The 13180-nt window shown below is 39.5% G+C and overlaps 2 protein-coding genes across 2 annotated transcripts in view; one reads left to right on the top strand and one right to left on the bottom strand.

Annotated features, from left to right (window-relative positions):
• Nucleotides 1-270: 270 nt before the first annotated feature.
• kcnj13 (potassium inwardly rectifying channel subfamily J member 13) lies at nt 271-3057 on the top strand. Its single transcript, XM_053320431.1, has 2 exons — nt 271-787; nt 2483-3057. Exons 1-2 carry the CDS (start codon nt 271-273, stop codon nt 3055-3057), a joined length of 1092 nt encoding a protein of 363 aa, XP_053176406.1.
• An 8522-nt stretch (nt 3058-11579) lies between these two features.
• The window catches only part of efhd1 (EF-hand domain family, member D1), a 41069-nt gene continuing 39468 nt past the window's right edge, over nt 11580-13180 (bottom strand). The window contains exon 4 of the mRNA XM_053320433.1: nt 11580-11714. Coding sequence (XP_053176408.1) covers nt 11580-11714 — 135 coding nt within the window. The remainder of the gene's footprint in view (nt 11715-13180) is intronic.

Below are 13180 nucleotides of genomic sequence, written 5' to 3'. Positions count from 1 at the left end.
ACCTGAGGGCCATGTGGCAGAAAGTCAGAGGTCACCATAATAAAATAAAAAAAAATGAAAGAGCTGGAAAGACAGACCAACCAACCATGTGACAGCCACAGGCACCTACTGTCTGACTTAGACATCTCATGACTGACATACTCATCATCAACACATGCATGAAAGAATAGCATAATTATATAAATTAGTATCATACTTTTGTGTCTTTTATCATTTTATTTCAGGATCATCAGCACCTTGCCCTAACCTGGTTGAGATCCACCTATAACCATGACAACCAAATCCAACAGCAGTGTTCTGGGTGGCAAGGCTTCCTCCTCTCCTCTCCTGTCTTCACCAACCCGCCAGCGCCTGGTCACCAAAGATGGACACTGTGCCCTCACTCCCCCACTGTGCTCTTCGGGCTCATGGCGCAGGGCATCAAGCCGAGCCTGGCTACTGGCCGTGCAGGACCTGTGGGGATTGCTGGTGGGTCTGCGCTGGAGATGGGTCCTGTTGGCCTTCTGTACCTCCTTCCTGGCCCACTGGCTGCTGTTTGCTTGCCTGTGGTACTTGCTGGCCCACCTCAACGGAGACCTGGCTGTGCAAGATCATGATTCCCCCCCACAGGGGCATGTGGTTTGTGTGAAGCACATTACCAGCTTCACTGCCGCTTTTTCCTTCTCCCTAGAGACACAGCTGACCATTGGCTATGGCACCATGTTCCCCAGTGGGGACTGTCCCAGTGCTATAGCACTGCTGGCTGTGCAAATGCTGCTGGGGCTCATGCTAGAGGCATTCATCACAGGTACAACGTTTATTTCCTAAACACTTCTCCCCACAAACATTTACATTATTTTTCATTGAGTGTGTATTCCCCTATCAAATGCTGTTCTCCTTACAACTTCATCATTAATTCAAACTACTTGAGTTTTGAAATGCTTAATTAACTTCAATGCAAACTCACCTCACCTGAGACCTAACCCCAACCATGGAGGGTAGAGCTTTGGAAACACACATGGAAAGACTATTCAAAGGGGAAATAGACTGTGACATTAGAACAGGCCTTGTGTTACAGAGTGAGCCTTAACGGTTATTTGCGGCCTTTATGTTTGGTACTAAAGTGTTTACTTGTGACCTCTGTGCAGGAATGGATTCATTGTTACAAAGATTTTGATACATCTGCTGGGCAAACTTTGGAACTATATGTGCATCGAATGATTAAATCATGAAACATGAGTCTATAGTGCTGCTTTTTAACAGTACTCAACAATTAACACATGCATGACACCTCTCTGACATAAAAGATAAAAAATGAACATTAATATGAATTCAGTAATTCTACAATCCAGGCTATGGGCCTGGTGTTGGGAGTTCAACGTGTTGTTTTCTTAGGGTTAGGGTTAGGGTAGCATGTGTGATAGGAACTGATGGTAATCTTTCTTAGTCTCTCTGTGTTGTGGACTTCACAGTCTCTCAATCTCTGATCACATGTGCAGTCATACAGAGTGCATAGAGTAAACACAGATGTTTCTGCCCTGTGGACTGTGAAATAGAGCAACTATGGACTACAAGTGGGGCTAATGTAAGACTTCATCCTCATTAACTAAAACCAGCCAAGGTGGGATAGAAGTGGAATCCATGAGCACAAGCTAAATCTTTGACAAATCCACTGCACATGTAAGCAGGTGAAAGGCTAGTGTGCTTCAGAAGAAGTGAATCATCAAACAGGGTCAGAATCCTCTTCTAAACCAGCCTCATACAGTAGGCTGGTTTTAATGTTTGCTAATGATTGAGCCAATGTAGGCTAGAAAGTGGGCAAAACAAGACAAAAAAGGGGGAAAAAATATGATTTTTAGGGTAATTTAGGGTACCCTATGCTTAATCCCTGTGGTAATTAGCCTTTTATTGGCCTAAAAGGGTTCGGTATGCTTGAGACTAACTAGGTCATACAACGTGTTGTACAACGCGACCACATCTAAAGGCAAAAGTTATAAAGTTACAAAAGTTTCTCGGAACAACTCCCCCAATTCTGATGTGAGAAAGGTTTCAGAAGAGGATTCTGACCCTGTTTGATGATTCACTTCTTCTGAAGCACACTAGCCTTTCACCTGCTTACATGTGCAATGGATTTGTCAAAGATTTAGCTTGTGCTCATGGATTCCACTTCTATCCCACCTTGGCTCTTTTAGTTAATGATTATCTTTTTAGGTTCTAAAAGCTAGCCCTTTACTAACCCATGTGGATTTACATGGATATTCATGGTAGGATCACAGGGCAGACCAAAAATCATCAAAGTGTTGAATATGCATTAAAATCAAAGACAGATACCAATTCATTTTGTGCTTCTACAACATTGTTTTACCATTGCTGCTATTGTCAGAACAAGATTTATTTTGCTGTGACTTATTGAAAAGCAGCATAAGACAAATATAAAAAGTAACAAGGTGAAATCATCTCATATCATCACATCACACTGAAGTATCATTGTCTTAACCTCCAGGTGCATTTGTAGCCAAGATTGCACGTCCTCAGAAGCGAGCAGGAGCCATCCAGTTCAGTCCCCAGGCAGTGGTTGGTCAACATCAGGGCCAGACATGCCTCATGCTACGAGCCACTAACCTGCTGCAGAGGCCTCTGGTAGATGTGAAGGTGAGTGCTGTGCTCTACGAGGAACATGAAGGCCAAGCCCTGCACCAGACCTCTCTGGACTTCCACTTGGATCATCTGGGCCAACAACCTTGTCCCTTCTTCATCTTCCCACTCACCTTTTACCACCCCCTGGACCGCCGGAGCCCCCTCTACCCTGCCCTGTGTGAGGGCATATCCAACCACTTTGAGTTGGTGGTGTTCCTGTCAGCCTTGCAGGAGGGAACTGGTGACACCTGCCAGAAGAGAACCTCTTACCTGCGCCAAGAAATCCAGTTTGACCGTCGCTTTGTGCCAGCCTTGGGGTTGGATGCTCGGGGGAGGTACATGGTGAGCACCCAGCATTTTGACACGGCCCACTCAAAGGAGCCTTTGGACAAGGACTGTGTGGTGCAGATCAACGGTGATGGCAGTGACAGGATGGAGTAAGGATACTGTAAGGGAGGTTTCCTTGGATCAAAGGGGAGTTTCTGAGGCATAATCTGGGAGGGTAACTATGGGGCTCATACTTTTGTCATCAGGAACTTCTTTCAATGTGGTAAATCTGAATTTGTGTCATTTGAAATTAAAAATCAGATTTCTCCTGCCAATCAGCTGAAGTCCCTAGAACAACAACCAATGGCTTCCCACCTATTGATACTGCCAGTTGTGTTAGTTAGAATACCTGTCCAACAGTGGGCAACTACTCTGGTAATTGAGTGTGAACAAATAAACTACTGTTTATTACAAATTAGATTATTTTGTGGCTCTGGCCATGGCTTCTGAACACTGATAAAATTGTTGTCCCAAATTAATTGCAAAGTTCTCAAAACATTATGAATCACTAAAATAGATCCAACGAGCCAAAAAACATGAATGGTCAGACGACAAGACGTTGTAAACAAACCTTCAGGTTAGCCAAATGTATATGGAAAAAAGATAATGAAAGGTTAAAAATACCCAATAGTTTCAAAGAATCATCACAGTAGTGCTGTACTGTTCTCTAAATAAAGTTGTGTATATAATCTGTACAACCTGTCAGTTTGTTTTCAACCTGTCTGATTGTTTGAGTGGTCATGTTTATAGCACCTTCCCCATGTTCACAGATCTTTGGTGAACCAACCTAAAACTGAAAGTAATTTTCCTCACTTGTCCTTAAATGTCTTCAAATTTCAATATTCCTAACTTTATGAAGGCTTTTGAAACTGGACTGAGTATGATCAAACCATATTTTAAAGTGTTCAGTTCCACTGTGGTGGCACAATGAATGTAAAATTAAGTTAAAGCTCCTGTAATCAATACTTCATTATTAACACAGAATGAAATGATAACATACAATGTAAAAAGGGCTCATTAATGATGATGAGAACAATCCAACTCTAGAGCTGGATTAATTTTTTTTAGCTTACAGTTTTGGTTTTAAGGCCCATTTACTATTTTGGTTCAGTCTCACAGCTCTGATTAATCTATAGTGCACTACCTGCCCAGCACCAAACATCAGACAAAGATATACACCTTCTGGTGAGCAAAGAAAAACTTTTACTTAAGTAGAAAACCATCATTGTAAAGCTCCTATTACACATAATGTCTTTGAGGAAACCAAATACACATAGATGTATCTGTGGATGAATGGAAACAGCTCAAACAGTGGAATCTGTGTTTTTAGTATAATGTCTCAGAAAGAATAATCTGATTTTGAACTGAATTTGAATGAATTATGTCATCACAGTTTGAACTGGTAAATCTACATTCTTTCAAATTGAATAATTCAACTGAATTCCACAAACATATCTTCATTAAGTCTCCAAACTTTACAGAGAAATGAAGAATATGGATAAAAATTCAAAATCAAACCATGTATGGTGTACAATTGAAATTTGAACTACACATTTGGACATACCCAGTGGTGTGCACAAGAGGGGGGGGCAGGGGGCGGTCGCCCCCCGCCTCGTGGCCCATTTGTTTAAAAAAACGCGCGCTAAAGTGCCCTCTTGGGAGCCAAAATGGGTGCTATGGTGTCCTCCTGGTTGGCAAAACACACTAAACTGCCCTCTTGGGAGCCAAAACGCATGCTAAGGTGCACTCTTGGTTGGCAAAACACGCTAAACTGCCCTCTTGGGTGGCAAAACATGCACTAAAGTGCCCTCTTCAGTGGCGAGAACGTATTGTATGTGCCCTTTTTTTTCTTTTCGCCCCTGCCCTTCAAAAAGTCTGTGCACGCCACTGGACATACCACATTCAAGTCTAATACCTGCTGACACAAATATCTGCTTATAGGTAACAGGTAGTGAGGCAGACTATGGGGTAGGACCAATAATGGTAGGCTTAATGATGAGAAGATATTACAGGGTTGATGCTAGGTATGTGTTATGAGAAGCAGTGATAAATTACAGTTTTCCATTTATTCATTTTCATAAGTGAAGTCAGTACTTGGCAGGTCATGCACTTGCATGCTTCTGAGTTTCTTCATCATTGACTATCCTCACTGATGTCTTATTTAAAGGACCATATCATAGTGTTTTGCATTGTTGTATGAGTTTTCTGTCTTCTAGACAGCCACTGCTTTCAGTTCATTTCATTACACAGTGAAAATAAACTTAGAGACACTTGAAGAAGAGAACATCACATCTCATTTTACTGCTACTGAAGCACTGTGTGGTAATATATAACTACACAGTATGTTTCATAGTATACTAAAACAAACAGAACCAAGAGGCTGTCTGTTGTGGACTTCATCACATTTAATTATTGAAGTAGTGTAGTTAGCCCTCCTGTTGTCCTCCAGTCAAGGAAGGAAGGAAGGATGGAAGGGAGGAAGCAAGGAAGGAAAGAAGGAAGGAAGGAAGGAAGGAAGGAAGGAGGACGGAAGGAAAGAACAAAGGAAGGAGGGAAGGAAAGAAGGAGGGAAGGAAGGAAAGAGGGAAGGAAGGAGGGAAGGAAGGCAAGGCAAGGCAAGGCAGTTTTATTTATATAGCGCATTTCATACAAAATGGCAACTCAATGTGCTTTACATAAAACAGAAAAACATGCAATTTGAGAAACTTAAAACATACAATTAACCCCCCCCCCCTCCAGGAAAGAATGAAGGAAGGAAGGAAGGAAGGAAGGAAGAAAGGAGGGAAGGAAAGAAAGAAGAAGGGAGGAAGGAAGGAAGGAAAGAAGGAACAGTCAAACAGACGGGGTCAATTTGACCCAGGAGGATGACAGGAGGGTTAAACAATGCATTACACTAGTGAATTTAAACTTTGCATGAAACTTTTAAGTTGACAAACCTCAGCGCCAACCCTGTAAAACTGAATATGGAATGAGGTGGTATGGCATGTATAGTGTGTTATGTAGTAAATATACTAAAGAGAAAGTACCAATAAAGAAGGGACAGAATGCAATGGCTGTACTGTCATCAATATAAAAGGGCATTGATGTTGCTGAGCAGACTGCAATACAACTGATGGATTAGACTATCAACATGAGCTGACAATCACATCAACCCATTAATGGTTGTAAATCCACTGTCAATATTAAACTGCTGAGATTATTCATCAGAGGCCTTTGGAACAAAAACATCCATGTCTTAAAGTGAGCTATCTAATATTAGCCTGACCTATATGAAATGAGTTGTGGCTCAGTAGTGACTGATAGAACAATACTGACTGCTGATTGATTTGTAGATTTATGCCTTTACTTTGAAAAATCATTGTCTAAATCATAATGTGAAGCAAAGATTAAACATATTATGTTCAATTTGTATAATAATAAATGTTTCTAGATTGCGCAGAGTTAGAAAGCTAGGGGGAAAAGGTCTATATGTTGTAGTTAATGTATGTTTGTATTTGGAGTATTTTCCTATCTATCTATATGGTTTAAAAGAAATCATGTAACAACTTCAGACAAAAGAGAGGAAATGTTCCACAAAGTATGATTGTGAAGGATGAGATACCATTGTGTCTCACATGCTTCAGTGCCTTTGTACAGTGTACATTATATGAAATAAATATTTTCTAAACAAGCTTGGTTGTGAGACAGACTGTTATTATAATACGCAACTTCATCTCATCACAGTTATCATGGAGATAACAGACACTGTACAGCAATGTGAATACAGACACTTTGACAATGCTGCTCCCTGGTGATGATGGCTTGTACACGTTCATCAGACACAATATAACAATAACCATTAACCTCCTGCAACCCTTTGTCCTCATATGGGGACATTACATTTTGGGTTTGCTGGACCTTATACTTCATTCTGCTTTACTTTGACCTGTTGTCCTCGTTTGTACACACGTTTTGTGCCACCTAGTGGTAGTAATGGCACAATACAGTGTAAAATCTGTATAAAAATGAGATGTCAAGCAAAATTATGTTTATTTATACTTAATAACGTTTGTAGTTTGATACAAATTAGACTAATTTAAGCTAAAACAAGCTATGACACTGCTAATCAAGATGTTTGAGGACATTGGGACTTTCAATTAATTCAAAAACTATGCTTAGTTTTTGTACTTATCAGGTCCCAAATATCTAGGAGACATTAAAAATGCACACCAAGCAAAAGCTCGGGTCTCAGGAGGTTAAAGTCACTAATATCCATTTCATTATTGTCGGTAAGTGGTCAAAAATAGTGTTATTTTGAAAAGGGTCCCTGTGTGAAAACCTAGTTTAAAGACCTTCAGGATTGTATGTATATGTTGCTAAATCATTTATGGGTCCTCATAAAGCAAAGTGAAGCAACATATACATCCAGGGTGCAGGCAGTATCCCAGCATTAGAATAACATACACAATGCACAGACAGTGGGAGGAATAATAGCAGCTACAATACATGGTTTTTAATGGCAATATCATTATTTGAGGGTTTGAAAATGCAATGATAAACAGTTTTGATTCAGATTACTGAGCCTTACATTTACTTACTGAATACTTTTGACCAAGATATGTACTGAGATAGACAGTATGCAGTTGAACAGGTTAATATTTCATATTTTTTGAAAAAGCACATAGTTTTTGATTGTGTGTTGTTGTTGAATAGCTACTGTTTTTGTGTGTGTGTGTGTGTGTGTGTGTGTGTGTGTGTGTGTGTGTGTGTGTGTAAATTCCTTATGGTGTGGAGATATAAATTTACAGTCACATGTGGGGACTCGCTTCCCTTTTGGGGAAGTTTCCATAATGTAATTTATTTTAGAATGAAGTTGAGGGCAGGTTAGCGTTAAGTGAAGGTTATGGTAAGGTTTGGGGTTAGGGTAAGTTGTCAGGGAACGAATGTAAATCAGTGTAATGTACTCTCAAACGATGGAAACAAACATTTATGTGTTCAAAACAACATTCAACCAACATACAATCAGATGACTGTAGAGGTATAGTTGTTGATCCTGACTGAGCTTTGCATTTATGAAATAACTAAATAACCTAAATAGATTAAATATATTAAAATGGTACACAGTTAGAATAGTCTTTTGTATGCATGCCATTTTCTTCAGCCTCACAGCTCAGAGGCCCAGTGAGCCTGAGCAGAAGTAGTTCAGATTTCATTCAGAGGTTACAACTGTGCACATACATGAACAATGATACTTCCATACACGCTTTATGAATAATGAGACACATTCAAATTTTAAATCCTTTACTGCAATCAAATCAAAGTTGTTTTTCCATTCTGATATAACAACACAACATCTTTACAAGTCCCTAAAAATATATTTCACTGAGCTATTTTTTTTAATAATTAGCAACTTATATGTCTCTGCTCAAACAAATATCAATATATACTATTTTATTTATGAAAAAATACATGTCAGTTTCCACAACAAATACCCAAGAAGGTATGTGATACACACAGTAGTTTTGTTATATGACAGCTAGATCATGCTACAACTTAAATATATTAATCAAGAGTAAATAAAGGGCCAGATACATGAACTGCACTTAACAATAAGCTCTGCTTAAGTCAGGGTTTCTTAGCCTTCACTGAGTCATAGCTTCAGTTAGTTGATTCCAAGTAGTCAAACAGTCATGTGGATGACATACATTTAACATTTAATACATATACACACTATATTTTTCTGTTTTATCATACTGTGTATTTATTAAAATAATTAATTTCACTTAGAGAACAGCTGCACATCAACCCCAAATATGTTCCTGTCCACAAGGCTGAGAAAGTGAAATAGACAGCTGTCACATTTAGGATAGAGCATGTTCTGGACATAGATATGTCATCTTTTAAGTTTGCCATATAGTGGATGTGTTGCATATTTGCAGCACTGTCCCTCTAAACTTTAGTCACAGTGCTCACTACTCTACATTAATATCAAGGGGGAAAAACAGCTGCACCCAGGTGATGTTTTCCCACTGAGGAGAGGATATGTTCACATGGAGATCAATATTGTGTCTATGTGTTCTATGTAGAGCTGGATTCAAGACATGGTTAGTTTAGCTTAGCAAGACTGGAATCAGGGGGGAAAGATAGTCTGGATCTGTCCAAAGTTTAAACATACAGCTACCAACATCTCTAAAGTTCAGTGATGAAACAGCATTTTGAGAGTATGTAATGTCCATATTATGATGTACATGTATCTCTGACCAGTGGATGTTATTGTTGAAATTGGTATAATATTGTAAAAGAGGTGCAGAATATGACAGCAGATGTATGATCTACAGGGCACCGTCTCATCTCAAATTTAACATGTATCTTGTTTGTTTCACCTGCATACAAACCAAAATGTAAAAAAAACATGCTAATCAGTGAGGTTTAGAGGACATAGGTGGGTACAGTAGGTGTGACTTTAGCAGGACCAGACTAGCCATTTCCCCCCTTTGCTTCCAATCCTGAGCTGTGTTTCTGAAGTTCTCCTACTTTATAGAAGAGTAACACTAAATCATCGGAGTACTGTTTTCAAACTTGCAGTGAAAATGCTTTAAAAAGCCAGAAACTACACTCTACAACCAAATCCTTATGTCACAGTATATGACACATCAAGGTGTCTAATTAAAATGAATGATTCAAACAATGCTGACCATTGATGTAATGTTGTGGATCACTGTGGTCACTTTGCTCTGCAGATGGTAGATTTGTAATATTGATCAATTTCACATAAAAATAAACTAATTTAAAATATATCAGAATCTCTACTGTATATAAAGTATGTGTTGTGCATGCATTGCATGCTCTTAAAAGACAGAACATTAAAGTACACCATACACAAATTCACATGACAACTTAGCATCTGTCTAATAGCTGGGTCATGAGAATGTGGGTCCTCAAAACAGGTTTACAAGCCAGGAGATGTTACGAAACTCTGGTGTAACAGCTAAGCATGCTTAAATGGAAGCTGCCCCTACAACTTTTATCTTAATGTTTGCTTTTATTAAATGGCCTTTAAATTCAGTCTGTTGTTGACCTTGGTTTAGGCACAGAGTCAATCATGAGTTAATGTAGCTCTTATAGATTGAAAGAATTGATTCAAATACACCTTTTCTTCAGAGTATGAGATGAGATGATCAACCTGAAACTTGTGTCTGTGTGTTACATAACACACATATGTAGACGTGGTTAGCATAAAGATTGTAACAATAATACACCAACAAACATCCCCAACAACTTGAACATTGCTAAAGCTCACTTATTAACATGTTGCTATCACACATTTGTGATTTGTAATTGTGATTTTTGGGGGAGATGTAACTATTTCTTAATCCACCTGGTCCCTCTGTACAGGGTTAGCGTTACAGCTTCTCAACTCTAATTAGCAGGTTGGTCACATACAGTGTGTGATTTTTACATGTACACTTTATGTACAGATTAAACTAATGCAATTGTTCATGTGTGATATTTAGAAGTGTTGGTAACTATATTTGAACTATGGACAGAGCTAGTTTAGCTATGTTCCCCTAAACACCAGTCTTTATGCTAAGCTAGCACAAGCACATCCTGACTTCCTGCTCCATACTTAACATTAACACAAATGTATCAATCTTCTCATCTCACTCTCAGGAAGAATTATTTTAACTATCTTTAAAGATAATGTCCCTGATTTTGAAACTTGAGTTCACAGTTTCAGTGGACATTTCATGATTTCAGACACCATAACAAAACCAGAGAGTGTAACTTTAAGCTTACGGTTAGTCCTACAGTTAAAAGCTACTTCAGACTGTTTCATTCTATGATTGCATGATGTTCATGAAAAGCAATCTGAATATGGGCAAATTCTTATTGGAACTAACAACTGATCCAAGAGTCAAAGTCAGTGGTCAAACTTGCATAAGGCTTCATTTGACTCCACACTATGTGATGTACTTCTTCTATTATACTGTTATTTATACATGTTTCTATTATGATTCTATCTTTATCATGTTGCAGGCTGTAGAGTTCACATTCATTTATTTACACCAAGTTTAATAGTGTTAACAAAGTCAAGATGAAACAAGATTATCTGACACAAACCATGACTGTAACATGACAATAAAAATGCTTCACATACCCAATACACAAATGTACAGTAAACCCAGAATAGTGATCTAACACAACATATACAGTAGGTATTGAGTGCAGAACAGACTGAATACAGCTTCACTTTGCCTAAACAAACTAAAATTCCTTTGAGGCGAAATTCCAGTACTTGTACAGAGGGACACATGAAGAAAAAATCCACAGATGAACACAATAAACTGATGATATTTCCATGAATTTGGACAGTTCACTAAATATTTCCTTACGTGTCTGAAGTAGTGGTTTTGTCTTGTGTTTGTATAGAACAGCTCCAGATAATGTGATATTAATAAACCTAGCCTGTGACGTGTTTTGAGGTATTTTCAAGTATATATGTGAGTATTTACTTTAATGCATGTTTCTATCTTTGTTATAAAGTGACAAATTCTGAGCTGATGACATAAGTTCAAGTATGAGTAGTGTGAATATATTTCTGCAATTAGTAACACTGAATGCGCACTTCAGGATTGTTATGTACTTCCTTTACAGGGTCAGGAGCAGAAAGTCGACTGCAGCTGCTTGAAGGCAGCTTGCCTCTGTTTTTTCTCCACTTCCTGTCTTTTGCGTTCTTCTTTTTCCTCTCGGATCTCAGCCTCAAACTTGCTTCCCAGAGACAGGGCCTGCATCTGGTGGCACACAAAAACAACAGTGTTCCCTCCCATAAACACAGACTTTCCTTAAATCCCAAACAGACCTGCATGGCTGCTTCCACTTTCATCAGATTTAAAGGGGCTATATGCGAAATACAGCTTTATTAGCTTTCAGGAATTTTATTTTTGCTATGTAACCCACTAATGGTGTATTTACATCTGGAGTAGAGAGTTATGTCACACGCCCTCTGTGTGTGTTGTTCTGGAGCCTTTGTTTTGGAAGCCGGGCCGGCCGCGCGTTCATGTTAGTGCATGTGAGCCACCTCCTCCTCTCCTCCACCGGAACCATTAACCCACTCCCCCTATATAACCGGGACCGTAATGCCACTCCCCCTATCAAACCACTGAGGACCGGCTGCGGACTTAGCGAAAGCGACATGGCGGAGGAAAACCCCATGAAGAGACCACGCTCAGTTGCCAAGAAACTCTCCAATAAAGAGAGGAATAAGACCCGGGTTAACATTGGCCTTGCATTTCCGAGGTGGAGAGCCCTGCGAGAAGAAAAAGGGATACATTTTGACTCGGAGCTAGCTCTTCTTCTCTTGGACCAGTAAGTAACGTTATGTGTATACAGTCACATATCTGTTTAGTTAGTGTTAGACTAACGTTAGACATTATGTTGCATATCATGTTCATTTATTTGACAGTCTTAGGACGAAGCCTGAGCTGCAGCTCAGCTTCATGATAGCCATGGAGGGGAGCATACCTATGTTCCCCGGTTTGCTCGGCGGCTAACTCGGCGGCTAATTCGGCTGCTAGCTCGGCCGCTAACCCAGCTAACTGCAGACGGGATCATCCCTATGTTCCCCGGTCACATACAAAGCGGGGAACATAGGACCCGGGGAACATAAGGATGATCCCGCCATGGAGCGAGCTAGCATTCAAACATAAAGAATATAAAGTGTGTGTGTGTGTGTGTGTGTGTGTGTCATACTGGCGTTAGCCGCAGCCACAGTGAGTAAGATGGTTATAAATTTATGTTCCTCTATGAGAAAGACAAAGACGAATAATCGGACTGTGTGTAACTCCTGTAGTGCTGGATATAATGTAGTTCTACTCAGACTGGTCCCGGTTTTGTTTTGCTGTTACCACAAACGAGCTAAAGCTAAGCTAAGCGAGCTACCGTCATACGTCTGAGCTGGTAGCCATGTGGCTAACGTTAGCAATAAGCATCATAAAATAGTAACAGAGGAAGGAATAGGAATGCTTACGACTAGTGCTGTGTATAGCACATTTTATGTCTGTCTGCATATTTTATAGCACAAAGGGAGAGAAGAGAGTATGAAAATATGTATGGCCTGCTTGTGTAATGTTAGTTGTAATACTGTCAGGGCAGTACATAGAAGATGATGATGATGCTAACCATGCTTCACTGGACCAGTCCTCGCTATTTCAGAAACTTTTGACTAAATGGAAAGTAAGATATTTTTGTCCTAAAAATA

Source organism: Scomber japonicus, chromosome 6 (assembly GCF_027409825.1).
Source record: "Scomber japonicus isolate fScoJap1 chromosome 6, fScoJap1.pri, whole genome shotgun sequence".
Classification (NCBI taxonomy): domain Eukaryota; kingdom Metazoa; phylum Chordata; class Actinopteri; order Scombriformes; family Scombridae; genus Scomber; species Scomber japonicus.
The sequence above is the reverse complement of the archived record's forward strand: the minus strand, read 5'-3'. Positions and strand labels throughout refer to the sequence as shown.

Coding starts and splice junctions, on each gene's coding strand:
- kcnj13 (XM_053320431.1), top strand. CDS start 271: ATGACAACCAAATCCAACAGCAGTGTTCTGGGTGGCAAGGCTTCCTCC. Junction 788..2,482: donor GCTAGAGGCATTCATCACAG/GTACAACGTTTA, acceptor CTTAACCTCCAG/GTGCATTTGTAGCCAAGATT.